At 36.3% G+C, this 14,625-nt stretch overlaps 1 protein-coding gene across 2 annotated transcripts in view; it reads left to right on the plus strand.

Annotated features, from left to right (window-relative positions):
• Positions 1-14,625, plus strand: part of hpse2 (heparanase 2) — a 98,783-nt gene continuing 84,158 nt past the window's right edge. For both annotated transcript variants that reach the window (XM_067385531.1, XM_067385533.1), the window contains exons 1-3: positions 1-376; positions 3,033-3,187; positions 4,375-4,536. In XM_067385531.1, the coding sequence (XP_067241632.1) occupies positions 126-376; positions 3,033-3,187; positions 4,375-4,536 (568 nt within the window). In that variant the 5' untranslated portion in view covers positions 1-125. The remainder of the gene's footprint in view (positions 377-3,032; positions 3,188-4,374; positions 4,537-14,625) is intronic.

Genomic DNA, 14,625 nt, shown 5'->3' on the forward strand with positions numbered 1-14,625 from the left:
ACATCAGCGATCCTCGTTCTAGGAGGGGCATAAAAACACTTCAGGTGCTTTTTTGATCGGGTTTTATAAGGAGATCTCTGCTGGATCTCCCTCACTGCGCTCCGCCCGGTGCTTGAGGACAGAAGATGCCCAGGCAGTTCTTCTGCCCAGTGTTCGGCTCGTCACTGTGGTTGGCACTGATACTCCAATCTCTCATTTCCTCCGCCGCTACCTACAGGAGACCAGTGTCCGGAGGGAAGAGACAGAGCTTTCTGGAGAGAACCTTAATTTTACTGGACGTGAATACTCGAAGCCCGGTGAAAGTTTTGAATGACAACTTCCTCTCGCTGCAGTTGGACCCATCTATCATTAAGGATGGCTGGCTGGACTTCTTAAGGTAATGCAGTTTTGCAATCGCATCCTGCGCCTGGTGATGCTTTGGTGATGCTGATGTGTTTGTGTTGTTTTAGGAAGACCAGAATTGCCTGTTGGAAAAGCCTGATTTGTTTTGGAACACGGTAGCTGCATGGTTTAAAACTGGTAGACCATATCGGACTAGCAACATACAATCTTAAAGTGGTCAAGCTTGACCAGATAATGACCAGCTAGAAACCATGTTTTCCATGTTCCAACCACAGCTACCCGGCTTAAACTGGATTTTCCAACAGGAACACTACTAGACATTATCAATAAATCATTCCAGTACTTCTCAAATACCTAATAGGCTACTGATATCTAATAGCATACTACTTTTTAGTCTATCAACCGCTCCCTTAGTAGGCTACACAACCAAGTATTTTTCTAAAAGTAGGTTACCAACCCCTTTTGCTCTTATTAGATGTTTAAACTTACATATTTGGTCGCGCTCTTTGGAAATTAGCATTTCTGTGCAGTTTATATTGTTATCATGTAAAACACCACGCGTTTTTCGCACTCATGGACATTCATTTTACGCGTAAAGTAGAATTTATCATGTTTACTCGCGAGGCTTAAAACAACATCTGTTTAATCCCAATGAAACAGTGTTGTGGGATGATGTTAGTCCATGATATTTCTCTGAATGGGTCTACTCGACGTGCGAATAAGAATTGTATATCAGAGCGTGAACCCTTAATATAGCCTACATACGCGCAGATTTGAATGGTTGTGATAATTTGCACACCAGGGCTTGACCTGGAAGTGAATATGAGTGTCCCAGCCCCCAGAGGAGAAAAGACACAAAAACATACGGAGAACCGAAATGTAAGTGTCTTTTATAGACCCTAACAGGTTTGAGTAACGATATAGCCTAGTGTTTACTCCCGATATGTAATCGAATAATTATTATTATAGGCAGGATGAGGTGTTGGAACAAGTATAATCAAAAGAATTTAAGAAGTGGCCCACATAATTCTGAACCCCAATCTGCTGTCGTGGCATTATTGTTCGTTTTCTGTCGTGTACAGTGCACGTTACCGCAGATTAATGTGGCAGGCTATAGCTTTTGGGTTTTACATTTTGCGTATAGCCTACTTCGTTTCATTATATGTATGGAATAAAACCAGGACCAAATATAAGCGTAATTTGACTTTACTGTAGGACACTTACCCACAACTTGAAGATTTATATTGTCCCCCCCCCCCCGCCCCCCAGCAACAGATTTGAACAGTGGCCTATTTGTTGCCCAATGTTTAGCTCATGATATGCACATGCACACGTTTAAAATAAGGTTTTCATAATATTAATGCTATAGGTATCAATAATACCCATAATGTTATGTATTTATATCTAAATGTATTGCAGTTATTGTCGCCATTATTCTGCCGTACGTTGCACTAATATTATTTTTCTTTTAAACTGTTAAATTGTAGTCCCAAAATAACATTATTCACGCTTCATGCTCGGTCTGATTAAAAGTATTAATTCACATTATTGGACGTGACAGCAGATGAGCGAAATGTGAGTGTATATGCCGCTTACTTGCTCGTTTTCTGTCTGTCTCCAAAATGTATTTTCTAAAAATCAGTTTCGGCCCACCGACCACACCACAGGCTTCACCGATTATTTGTGGCAATTTAGCTTGTTTTCTGTTTTACAAAAGAATATGAAACAATTCACATAATATATTTTATTTCACGACTATTTTATTTTATTGTTCTTTTATTTTATCTGTTGTTGTTTAAGTTCTGGACTCTCATAAGCGGAATATTTGCGCAATTTATAGGCCTACTTTTATGTGAATCTTTTACAGCTTCTCTTTTTACGACTGGTACCGTATTATGTCTCATTATTTAGGAAAGCACTAAAAGAAGCTTGTATTTAGCCTATTTATTTAGAAAGAAACAAGCGTGTAGCACCACAGACTACAGCTCTGTGCGAAATAATCAGCATGCGGCCTGAAACACAAAGACTCAATCTCACGAATTTCAGTCCTGCTGTGAGTTCCCGTAAAAAAAGTTAAAGCACCAATCTAATGGCGACAACCAGGTCAATGCAAACAAATAAATATCATATCAAATAAATAATACAATAAGAAGTTTATAATTATTTATGAGTTTTGATATATTATTGCTGTAAAAATTATCCTTTTTTTTTTCTCGTGCCGGCATTACAGACTTACAGACAGTATAGCACATAACATATAGGCTATATATATATATATATATATGTGTGTGTGTGTGTATGTTTTGTGTCTTTATATAATTTAAAAGGCTAAAGATCTATATTAACTAGCCTTAAAGAAGAAATTAATGAATTTATTCAGTTTATTGTACATGTTCCCTCTGATGTTCTAATATCGTGAAGTAAATCTTCATGATTTTATGCACTATTCAATATTTAATCAGGTAGCCTAAATAACTTGCTTCATATGGTGACTACTAATACTGTATATACTATGACTGAATCAGAAGGCTGCACACATGAAAGTCATTTTTAAGGGTCCTGAATAACTCCTTAAGTTAAGCTCTGTTTAAGTTTTACAGTGTAGTTTCATTCGCAGTGATTCTGTAGTAGCCCTACGGGTTTCTCTGAGAATAGCTGGATCTGTGATCTACATCTTTCTGTATCCACAGCTCCAAGCGGTTAGTCACTCTGGCACGGGGACTCTCTCCAGCTTATTTGAGGTTTGGGGGCAAACGGACTGACTTCCTTCAGTTTCATAACCTGAAGAATCTTGCAAAGTTTAGAGGGCCTGGACCGGACTATTACCTCAAAAACTATGAAGATGGTGAGATCTAATTTGGTCATTTTCAATTAGGCAGGTATTTTGCATATATTATTGAGATGAAAAAACTATTTGTACCTCAGAAAACTTGATGAAGAAAAAACACTAAACTATGGAAAATTTAACTATATTTCATGATAGGTATAGTTCACCCAAAAATGAAAATTCTGTCATCATCAAGACTTTCTTTCATCTTCAGAACACATTTTTTATTTTTTTATTTTTATGAAATACGAGTGCTTTTTGTCTCTCCATTGACAGCTACGCAACTACCACTTTGATGCTTCAAGAGAGTTCATAAAGAGATCGTAAAACTAATCCATATGAATTGAGCGGTTTAGTTCAGATTTTCTGAAGAGACTTAATTGCTTTATACAGTATGAACAGATTAAATTTAGGTTTTTATTTTATATAAAAACATTGAGCAACGAACATAAACAGAAGCTCAACCGAACCTGCTTGAAGCGCGAGAACAAACCATTTGCAGAAGCTCAAACGTGCTGCGTAACATGAGAACGAACCTCATTGGTTCTTCTCAAACATGCTTGAGCTTCTGTTTACCACAAGTGACGTGTGAGTTGATGAATGTTTATATGTGAATAAAAGCCTAAATTCAATCTGTTCATCATATAAAGTGATCAAGTCTCTTCAAAAAATTTGGACTAAACCGCTCAATTCATATGGATTAGTTTTACGATCTCTTTATGAACTTTTTGAAGCATCAAAGTGGTAGTTGTGTATGGAGGGACAGAAATCTCTCAGATTTCATTAAAAATATCTTCATTTGTGTTCTGAAGATAAACGAAAGTCTTACGGGTTTGGAACGACATGAGAGTTGGTAGTTAATGACAGAATTTAAATTTTCGGGTGAACTAAACCTTTAAAGCTTCATGTGCAATTCCATACTATGTGGACAAATGTGCATGAATAAACCTAAAATATATATAAATAAAAACTGATGAATTTAATTTATTCAGTTTACGCCTGTAGAAAAGAAATGGCTTTTTAATTATGAAGACTTTTTAATCAATAAACAGAACAGAAAGAAATATATTTTGAGTATCTGGTAAACATGTGCACAATGCAAACCACATTCATACATTGCTCTTTTAGTGGTTAGTTTGTCCTCTTGATGGCCAGATATACACACAAAAAATAACTCCAAAAGCATTCTCGCGGTTTCCATGCAGACATAGTGCGCAGTGACTTCGCCCTGGACAAACAAAAGGGTTGCAAGCTGGCCAGCCACCCAGACATGATGCTGGAACTGCAGCGGGAGAAAGCGGCTCAGATGCAACAGGTCTTGTTGAAAGAACAGCTCTCCAACATCTACAGTGAAGTTACATTAACAGGTAGGAGATTACAGCAACATGCAGATACTGAGCTAATATACTGGGTTAGACTTTGTTTTTTGCCTCAGAGTTTCAAAAAATATTTAGGTTTTTAACAAATGTATTGAATGGTGCATAATGTTAGTGCTGATCAGTAGGAATCATTAGTCCTGTAGATGGTTTGATATCTCAGGTGCTTTCTGTGTTTATGTTGTTTGAGCTTGTTGAGTTGTTTTGTCTCATTGACGTCCAAGAACATTGGTACAGTGATGTAATGCTTGCTGCTTGTTCCAGAAACGCATAGGTTTAAAATGATGAGACATTGCAGCGCACAATCAGCCAAGCATATGGTTTTATTGATCACTTTCAACAGCTGTGCTTTGCCTGTTTGTAAATCCAGTGTCCAATTTCAGATTTCATAGTCACACACACAGACACTGTCCCAAATGTTCAGATCATTTTAGGGCGAGTAATTGTTTGAAAGGAAGAAATCTCAGAGGACCTGTCAGAGACCTTTGTAGTACCGAAAATGTCAGATCGAGGATAGAATGAAGCTGAATGATGACATATACAAAAGGCCAGTGGAAACAACAGCTGACAATGATTTCAGAAAATGACACTTTGTAAAGCACCCGCTGTAGTTCTGGGAGGAAGAGCAGTTATTGCCTGCAATTTGAATCCGGTCAGTAGTGTCTTTTGTGTGCATATTTATGAGGATGATTCACTAAAAAATATGGTGTAAAAAGATGTTTTGGTTGGACCAGGTGTGATATTTTGTTCTGGGTCACTAGAACTATGTGTTGATTTATTTTGCAGGGACACTGTTGTTGATTATTGACTTCTGATCCAAGGGAATTGAAGGATTAATTAACTCCAGAATTAAAATTTCCTGATTATTTACTCACTGCCATGTCATCCAAGAGGTTCATGTCTTTCTTCAGTTTTCTTCAGAAAACATTCCAGGATATTTCTCCATATAGTGGACTTCAATGGGGACCAATGCTGATTGCAGTTTCAATGCAGCTTAAAAGTGCTCTACACAATCTCAACCGAGGAATAAGGTCTTATCTAGTGAAACAACCAGTCATTTTCTAAAAAAATAAAAATGCATATACTTTTTAATCACAAATGGTTATCTTGCACTAGCTCTGCGATCCACAATTTCACACATTACATAATCATGTTGGAAAGGTCACGCGTGATGTAGGAGGTAGGGATGGGCATTTTTTCAAAAATATTGTATTCGAATATTTGGGCTCGTAAAAAACGAATATTCGAATATTCGTTTATTTAAATGAGGTTAAATGAGAAGGATGTGCTTGTTTTATGTTCATCAAGATTTTGTAACCATTTCTGAACAAGCTTACGATTAGGCAATACACAACAAGCTTACATTATATCTTAAGGTTTTCTTTTAGTTCAAAGCATTAAACAATATGTGTAAACAGAAAATATTAAGAACAAAAGCATTTAAGCTCAAGCAGCGCGAGCGGGAAAAATACTAATAAAGCAGACAGCGCCAGTTATCGTACAAAACGTAGCCTACATAATACCCTCGAGTCAGTAGCCTATATGGTTATCGTGTTTATATTTTTTCACAAGTTCATGTTGAAAAAAACAATAAAATCCACATGCTCGGGTGAGAAAACGAGCTACGCTGACAGACGTTGCAGAGACAAAGTAAATAATAATACATAACGGTGTGCTAAGCTAAGTTTCTAACAGTAACGTTAGCACCTTGTTTTCTGTTCGTAAATATGTCTCCCTCGACGAAACTTAAAGGAAACATATGTCTCAAAATCATTTTACTATCAGATCTTCTTGGCTCACTCTGGGATAACTTACAGCTGAGCTTACCTGTCGTGAATGGAGTGATGGACAGCCGTCTTTCCTCTCTGGTGTTTAGATTTCACGTGCTTTCTCCATATGGTGGTTATATTATGATAACTCAGTCATTAATTCATTTGATCAAAAGTATTTCCATTGTGTAAGATCATTTTCATCCAAACTGTGCAAGACAGACGACAACATTATGTGACGATCAATTGAAATAAACTTGTTAAACGTGCTCCACAGCGCCACCCGGTGCATTTAGTTATAACTGCGAGTTTTAGTGCTTAGGATTTATCATGGATTCACTGCATTTACGGCCAGCAAAGCAACATAGTAAAATTCGAATAGTATTTTTATTTTTCGAATATTAATTACAGGTCGAATATTCGACTATTTGTGCACACCCATAGTAGGAGGAAGTACATACCCAGTGTTTACAAGGCAAAAAACAACGATGTTGGACGATTTTGAAGTTGGAGGAGAAAATGAGATTAGTTTTTTCGCCCTATCCTACCTTTTAAAGTACTTCCACCTACGTCATGCATGACTCTTCCAACAAGATTACGTAATGTGTGAAGTCGTGGTCGCGCTTCGCATAGCTAGTGCAAGATGAGTATTTGTGGTTAAAAAAAAAAAAAAAAAAATATATATATATATATATATATATATATATATTTTTTTTTTTTTTTTTTTTTTTTTTAAATGACAAGATCGTTTTGCTAGATACGATCCTTATTCCTCTTCTGGGATCGTGTAGAGCCCTTTGAAGCTGCATTGAAACTGCAATGTGGACCTTCAACCTGTTGGTCCCCATTTAAATCTACTATATGGAGAAAAATTCTGGATTTTTTCCTTAATTTCTTTTTGACTGAAGAAAGACAGACATGAACATGTTGGATGACATGGGGGTGAGTAAATTCTGGATGGAACTAATCCTTTTTTTGGGGGGGTTTCCTTGACAGATTCGCTTTTTTCATTGTTTTATTATTATAATCGTTGCTGTAATCTCAATGTAAACTAAAATCACTATCAGGTACAGTCAACCGGAGCGAGATTATTTGTTTAAAGCAGATTTACTGTGGAAAGATTGTACTAAATTTTATGTCAAGCACTGTGCAAGTTCCAGTGCAGGTCACGCTGAATGTTTTCTTATTAATATTGATATACAAGCTCAGATGAGAATTTCTGAACTGCTCTTGGCGTCAAATAAACCCGAATGTTGTTCATTCATATCTAAACCATTATCGTTTTCATGCCAGATACAGCAAAAAGCACTCTTCTAACTTTCAGCCGTATTTTCCAAACATCTTTTTACGCACATCTGCGTTTGACAGGGCGGCTGTAAGAGGAATTAGGACTAAACACACTTAGCAAAGGAATCTCTCTCTCCGTGGATCTCAGCATGTGTGCTGTAGCAAAAAGCCCGTCGTGTGTATGACTGATTGGTGAGAATGAAGACACCTGGGTGTATGGCACAGACGGGTCTGTTAGCAATCAGGACACCCCCTGCGCAGTCACTGGCAGGTGGCAGGGGAATTGCAGTGAGATGTCCTGCCCCATCCATTTCCACTCAGCACAGGTCGGCTTTTCTGACCCTTTCTCATTACAGCTATCAGTAATAGGCGCGAAAGCCCCCTGCCAGTTAAAACAAACCGTGGTGAGACAAGCCCAAGGTCATACTAGCTTTCACCTCTACACTCGCTACAGTTTAGTCCAGTTTAGTTAAAGCAAACCATCTGAGACAAGTCGAGGTCAGGGCGCTTGAAACTCTCAAGTTGCTACAGTTCCACGCTGCTTTTACGTTCCATGATGCTGCCTGTTGTTTGAGCTCCTCTTTCACTTCATTCTCCGAATTCAGTCATTGTTTGTTTCTTACAATTGAATGTAGCATAAAAGATTTGAATTTCCTGTATTTATGCTTGTAAGAAAAAAGAACAGTGTTAAAGGGAATTTTAGATTAGAAATTAATAATAAAATAAATAAAAAAAACAGTAAAGTGGATGGGTTTTTAACCAAAACTTTGCTTAAAAACCTGTTGTACACAATCTACTACAAGCCTTTTGTCATTTGTTTGATAGTTCATACTTTTTTAGCAAGTAAAATGTATAGTTCTAAACATGAAATCGTGAAATCTTTTAATTAATTTTATGATTATTATATTTTATATAATTATATTTTGGTAGTTATATTTTAAGATGAACACTTTTTTCAGGCTCTTCAGGAAAGTATATTTGTACATCTCTCAATCATCATTTTTTGTCCAGTATTACATATGTTTTGCCCTCTTTGATCGTGAAACTAAGACATATTATTGGGAGATACTGACAATTGGTGTATGCATTTTATGTAAGTAGTCTGCTATACTACTATAAAGATTTCACTGATTTACATTGCAAGCCATCAGAATTTCATCTTACTTTTTGGCCATATAAATATCAGCAACTGCACTAAATTGCATAGTTTTGCTCAGTTTGGGCCTCTTACTGATATTGAAGTGTTTTTTTCCTTGAGTGTGAGTTCCATATCATAATATAAGCCATAAAAGCCTGATGTGTCAAATATGTTACTCAACAAAAAATGCATTTAAAAAAAAAAAAAAAAAAAAAAAAAAAAAATTCTGGCTATTATTTCATATATGGCTTTACAGGGTTAGGTGATGAGCTGCCACGCTGAGATCATATGAACAGCAAAATACTATTTGCTTTATCATGCCTGACTGCAACACATTTTTACAGTACCATTGGTACACTAAAAAATGCTGGGTTAAAACAACATAAGTTGGGTTAAAAATGGACAAAACCCAGCGGTTGGGTTAAATGTTTGCCCAACATACTGGGTAGTTTTATTTAACCCAACTATTGTTTAAAAATTATTATATGGCTTAGAATGATACCAAAATAGGTTGGAAATTAAAAATCAGACGTATAATAACTAGACACAACAATAATAATCAAAAGGTGAACATTAATAAGCAATTTAATAAATGTTTATTTTTTAATTAATATTAAACTTATTAATAAATATTCATTTATTAAATATATTAATGAATGTTAATTTCCAATATATTTCGGATTCATTTTAAGCAAACAATACAGTAGCCTAATTTTGAAACAATAGTTGAGTTAAATAAAACTACCCAGTAGAAGGGCTGTGCAATTAATTGTATTTATTTGGCTTCCAACGATTATGAAAACAAGATAATCGAGGTAAAACGATTACTGTAACTTACCGCTGCTGCATTCCGTTCAGCACACCTTCCTTTCCTTCACAGTGGTGCACTTTTCATTCCTCCCTAAACCAAACTTAACATCCAAATCAGCCGAATAAGAGAGGGATGTAAAATGCCGTCAACTGTTGCTAAACCTGTGTTTGATATTAAACATAAACCGTGCTATTAAAAAGCGCATTAAACCGCGAAACGGAAGCTGTTCCCTAGGCGGCCAACTGTGCGCGCGCTCCGAGAACGCGCACGAGCATTAAGCAAAGGACTTCAGATACGCGCCAAACAGTCAAATAGCCAGCACAAATATATCGAAACGCCGTTTTGGTAAGTATCCTCGTAAATGCAGTCGGTTATGCCTTAAGTGTACACTGAGAAAGTGCGCGTGTGTATTGCTGCCTACGTGCTATCGGAAATTTGATAAAAACCACTTATTCGTGATTCCGAGCTTATCACATTCATGTTACGAAATGAAAGGATGTTCATGTGCAATTTTTACCTAGCAAACTCGTATTTACCATAATTTCGAAACCCCGTGAAGGCAGCATAACAGTAACGTTAGGCCTGTAGTGGGTCCGTTCAGCTCTTAAAGGGACAGCATCCAACATTATTGCTAAAGTCATTGTTAATCTAACAAGAAAAGACAAAGATAAAATCACTCACTGCTCTTGAATTAATAACTTTTTTAGTTTCAAATAATAATTAGTCTATATTTAATGTATACAGCACTTACTTGATTACTTTATTCAATTTCTGTTGGGTATTCTGTTAGTACATCTTTCTGAAAAACCTAAAACACTGTTTATTTCATTTGTATTTTTGATCTGTTGTATTTTTTGTCTGCTTTGTTTTTAATTAGTTTATTTGTTCTTATTTAATTGTTGACTGTTTATTATCTTCTGTAGCTGTTTTGGGGACTTTTTGCTTACATTAATTAACATAGTATTAGTTTTTGCTGAAGTATTGAAAATTGTGAAATTTCACTGACATTTAAAATGACTCATATCATGAAATAAGACTTTGATTACATCACCAATAATCGTGTTAAATAATCTTGATTTCAATATTGACCAAAATAATCGAGCAGCCCAGTAGGTTCGGCAAACATTTAACCCAACCGCTGGGTTAAAACAACCCAATTGCTGGGTTTGTCCATTTTCAACACAACTTGGTGTTTTTTTTTGTTTTTTTTTAGAGTGCAACAATGTCTTCCAATTACTGAGGGCACCTTTAATGTTCCATCCTAGGTGTTTTATTGATTTAAGCTTGTGTTTCATTTTCTATAGACTTTGCACAAGAATATACACACAACACAATTAGGCAATATTTAGGTTAAATACAGTAGATGCAGGAAAGAAAAGATCATTTGGAATTTAGTATGCAAATAGACAAGGATATCCAAAAATATAGCACTCAAAATGGCATTTAATTTATTTAGAAGAAATCTATAAATTTAGTGAATTCTGACAGACTTTCATTTAGAAAATATTAGGACAATATCTCTATGATGGTTGTATTTGGATGATGTTGTCTTTTTTTGTTACGTTTTGAATGGTGAACCTTGTCCAGGTCATTTCAGGCTTAAGTGTGCAATTCAATGTAGTTGTGTGCTAAATGTTTTGTTAAAGGTGCCATCGAATTGAAAATTGAATTTACCTCGGCATAGTTGAATAACAAGAGTTCAGTACATGGAAATGACATACAGTGAGTCTCAAACTCCATTGTTTCCTCCTCCTTATATAAATCTCATTTGTTTAAAAGACCTCCGAAGAATAGACGAATCTCAACGTAACACCGACTGTTACGTAACAGTCGGGATCATTAATATGTACAACCCCAATATTTGCATATGCCAGCTCATGATCGAGGCATTAGACAAGGGCAGCCAGTATTAACGTCTGGATCTGTGCACAGCTGAATCATCAGACTAGGTAAGCAAGCAAGAACAATAGCGAAAAATGGCAGATGGAGCAATAATAACTGACATGATTCATGATAACATGATATTATGATATTTTTAGTGATATTTGTAAATTGTCTTTCTAAATGTTTCGTTAGCATGTTGCTAATGTACTGTTAAATGTGGTTAAAGTTACCATTGTTTCTTACTGTATTCACGGAGACAAGAGAGCCGTCACTATTTTCATTTTAAACACTTGCAGTCTGTATAATTCATAAACACAACTTCATTCTTTATAAATCTCTCCAACAGTGTGTAACGTTAGCTTTAGCCGCGGAGCACTATCAAACTCATTTAAAATCAAATGTAAACATCCAAATAAATAAGATTACTTACGCGATTAGACATGCTGCATGACAAACACTTTGTACAGATCCATTATTTATATTTATAAATATAAATATTAGCTGTGTGAACTTTAAGCAATGATAGAGAGCTCGGGAGGGGGCGGAGAGCGCGAGCAATTAAAGGGGCCGCAGCCTGAATCGGCGCATTTCTAATTATGCCTCAAAATAGGCAATTAAAAAAATTAATTAAAAAAAATCTATGGGGTATTTTGAGCTACTACTTCACTGACACATTCAGGGGACACCTTAGACTTATATTACAACTTGTAAAAAAAATGTTCCATGGCACCTTTAACATTAAAACCTCTGATTATATAGATTCAAATATAATGAGAGGTTTTAATATTAATAAAAACAATCAGCAAAACTGAATTGCACACCCAAAGCTGAAATGACAACACAAGGTTGGAACACAGTCTATGTAAGGGCTGAATTGTTTGCAGAAATTGATTACTTAAGAGTTTTCGGATTTAAAACAAACCCAGACCAGAATGTTTGTGAAAAATCAATCAAGTGCATTACTGAATTGACTAGTATGGCCAGTGTAACATTCACCTTCAAAGACTTGTTGGATTTGTTGGACATTGTAACCGTACATTTCATCAGTGTGTTAGTTTGAAGTGCTGATAGAGTTGTGGATTCATGAATATGCTTGCATTCATAACCCCACTACAGATGTGTATATCATTCAGTACAAGCAGACATATTAAATATGATAAATATCCACAGTACACCTCTCCAAATGACTTATGCGTCCTTTGTTCGTAACCTGTTCCTGGAAACTTCTCTCTTCCACATGCATTGAGTGAAGTGTCAACTGATATGTAGCTAAATGTGGTGAAGGTAAATTCCATCATGTGCTCAGAGCTCGGCTGTAGAGGGCTTTATAGTTGTCATCGTGTGATTCTCAGCGTGTCTGAGGTCACGGTGCACTTTAGATCAGTGTGCAGCCCTACAGCCAGTTTCCCAGACTCTTAGGAGAGCGGCATTCATCATAAATAACTGTCTCTTTAAATCACACGAATTTGCTTGCTTACGCTCTCTTGCGTTCTTCAGCTCAAAACTGTTCTCCTACATCCACTTAAAGACACGAGGGAGTCTCTCTGTGTGATGCTAGCATGTTAAAATGCTATATTCAAAGCTATTTCCTGCCTGTTTGCACTAAGACAAATGACAGGAAGTTGTCCAGTGAGGGTAGTTTGGGTATTAGCTAGCTGACGGTTAGCCTTTAGCCTCTCATTTTCGTTGACAGCAGTAACTGCTTGAGTTTTTGGTCCTCAAATAGTCATTAAAAAGTAAGGAAATGTTATGTGAGGTGAGGAAACCTCCTGTAATCTTTCTGCATAAAATAAACGCTTAAATCGGAGAAAATGAGGAGTGGCTTTGACCAGATGCTGTCTGGAGTGAGATCGTGCCATTTCACAACACTGCGTCATTTGTTTTCCTTCTACAAGTGTGGGTAACATGCCCATGTTGTTCAGAATTGTTTTTTGGCTCATGGAGCACAGATTTTTGTCCAGTTGAAAACGTTTGCTCCGGAGTTGGGCGGTTATTTCATTGAAATGATTGCTGGAGTATTTTGATGAATACCGCATGGCAGAATTTGATTTGCCAGTCATCGAACAGTCTTCCTGTCCTCTTCTCTCTTCTTGTCTGACTGTGCTCAATGTGACACAAAGAGTTGGGAGTATTTTCCTCCTCCCCCAGCAGCAGCGAAAACACACATGTGTGCACTCAACACAAACACAGTGAGCGCACGTAGAATAGTGTGCTAATGATAGATCTGAGGCTCTGACAGATGTTTCTGCCTGTGAAAGAAAACATGATTTTTTTCTATATCTGAGACATTAAGCAGATACTCACACACATATATAATATTCTCCAGAAGAGTTAAAGGGGTAGTTCACCCAAAAATTAAAGAAATTCTTTCATCATTTACTCACTCTCATGTCGTTCCAAACCCATAAGACTTTCGTTCATCTTCGAAAGAAAAATTAAGATGTTTTAATGAAATGTGAGAGATTTTTGTCCCTCCACTGAAAGCCTTTTCACCCAAAACTCTGATGCTGAAATGTTCATACAGAGATGAATCCAAGTCTTCTGAAGAGATACGATCACTTGAATAGATTTAATTTAAGCTACTATTCACATATGAACACTGATCTGCAAACATATAGCACTCAAATATTATAAAGATTGGTTCTCTCATGTCAATCAAGTGCGGTTTACCATATTTGAGTTCACTGATAAATGTTTATATGTTAATAAAAGCCAAAATTAAAGGGATAGTTCATCCACAAATAATTTACTCACCCTCAAGTTGTTCTAAACCTGTATGAGTTTCTTTTTTCGGTCCCACTTTATATTAAGTGACCTTAACTACTATGTACTTACATCAAAAAATAAGTACAATGTACTTATTGGGTTCATATTGAATTGCAAAACACTTTTGCAGCTATTGAGGTGGGGTACGGGTAAGGTTAGGGACAGGTTTGGTGGTAAGGGTAGGTTTAAGGGTAGGGGTAGGTGTAAGGGATGGGTCAACAGTGTAACTATAAATGTAATTACAGAAATTAATTACAGATGTAATTACATGCAGGTCTTTTTAAAATATAAGTACAATGTAAAAACATGTATGTACACAATAAGTGCATTGTATCAAATTATTAATTTAAATGTAAGTACATAGTAGTTAAGGCCACTTAATATAAAGTGGGACCCTTTTTTCTTTTGAACACAAAAGAAGATAT

Source organism: Chanodichthys erythropterus, chromosome 5 (genome assembly GCF_024489055.1).
Source record: "Chanodichthys erythropterus isolate Z2021 chromosome 5, ASM2448905v1, whole genome shotgun sequence".
Lineage (NCBI taxonomy): Eukaryota > Metazoa > Chordata > Actinopteri > Cypriniformes > Xenocyprididae > Chanodichthys > Chanodichthys erythropterus.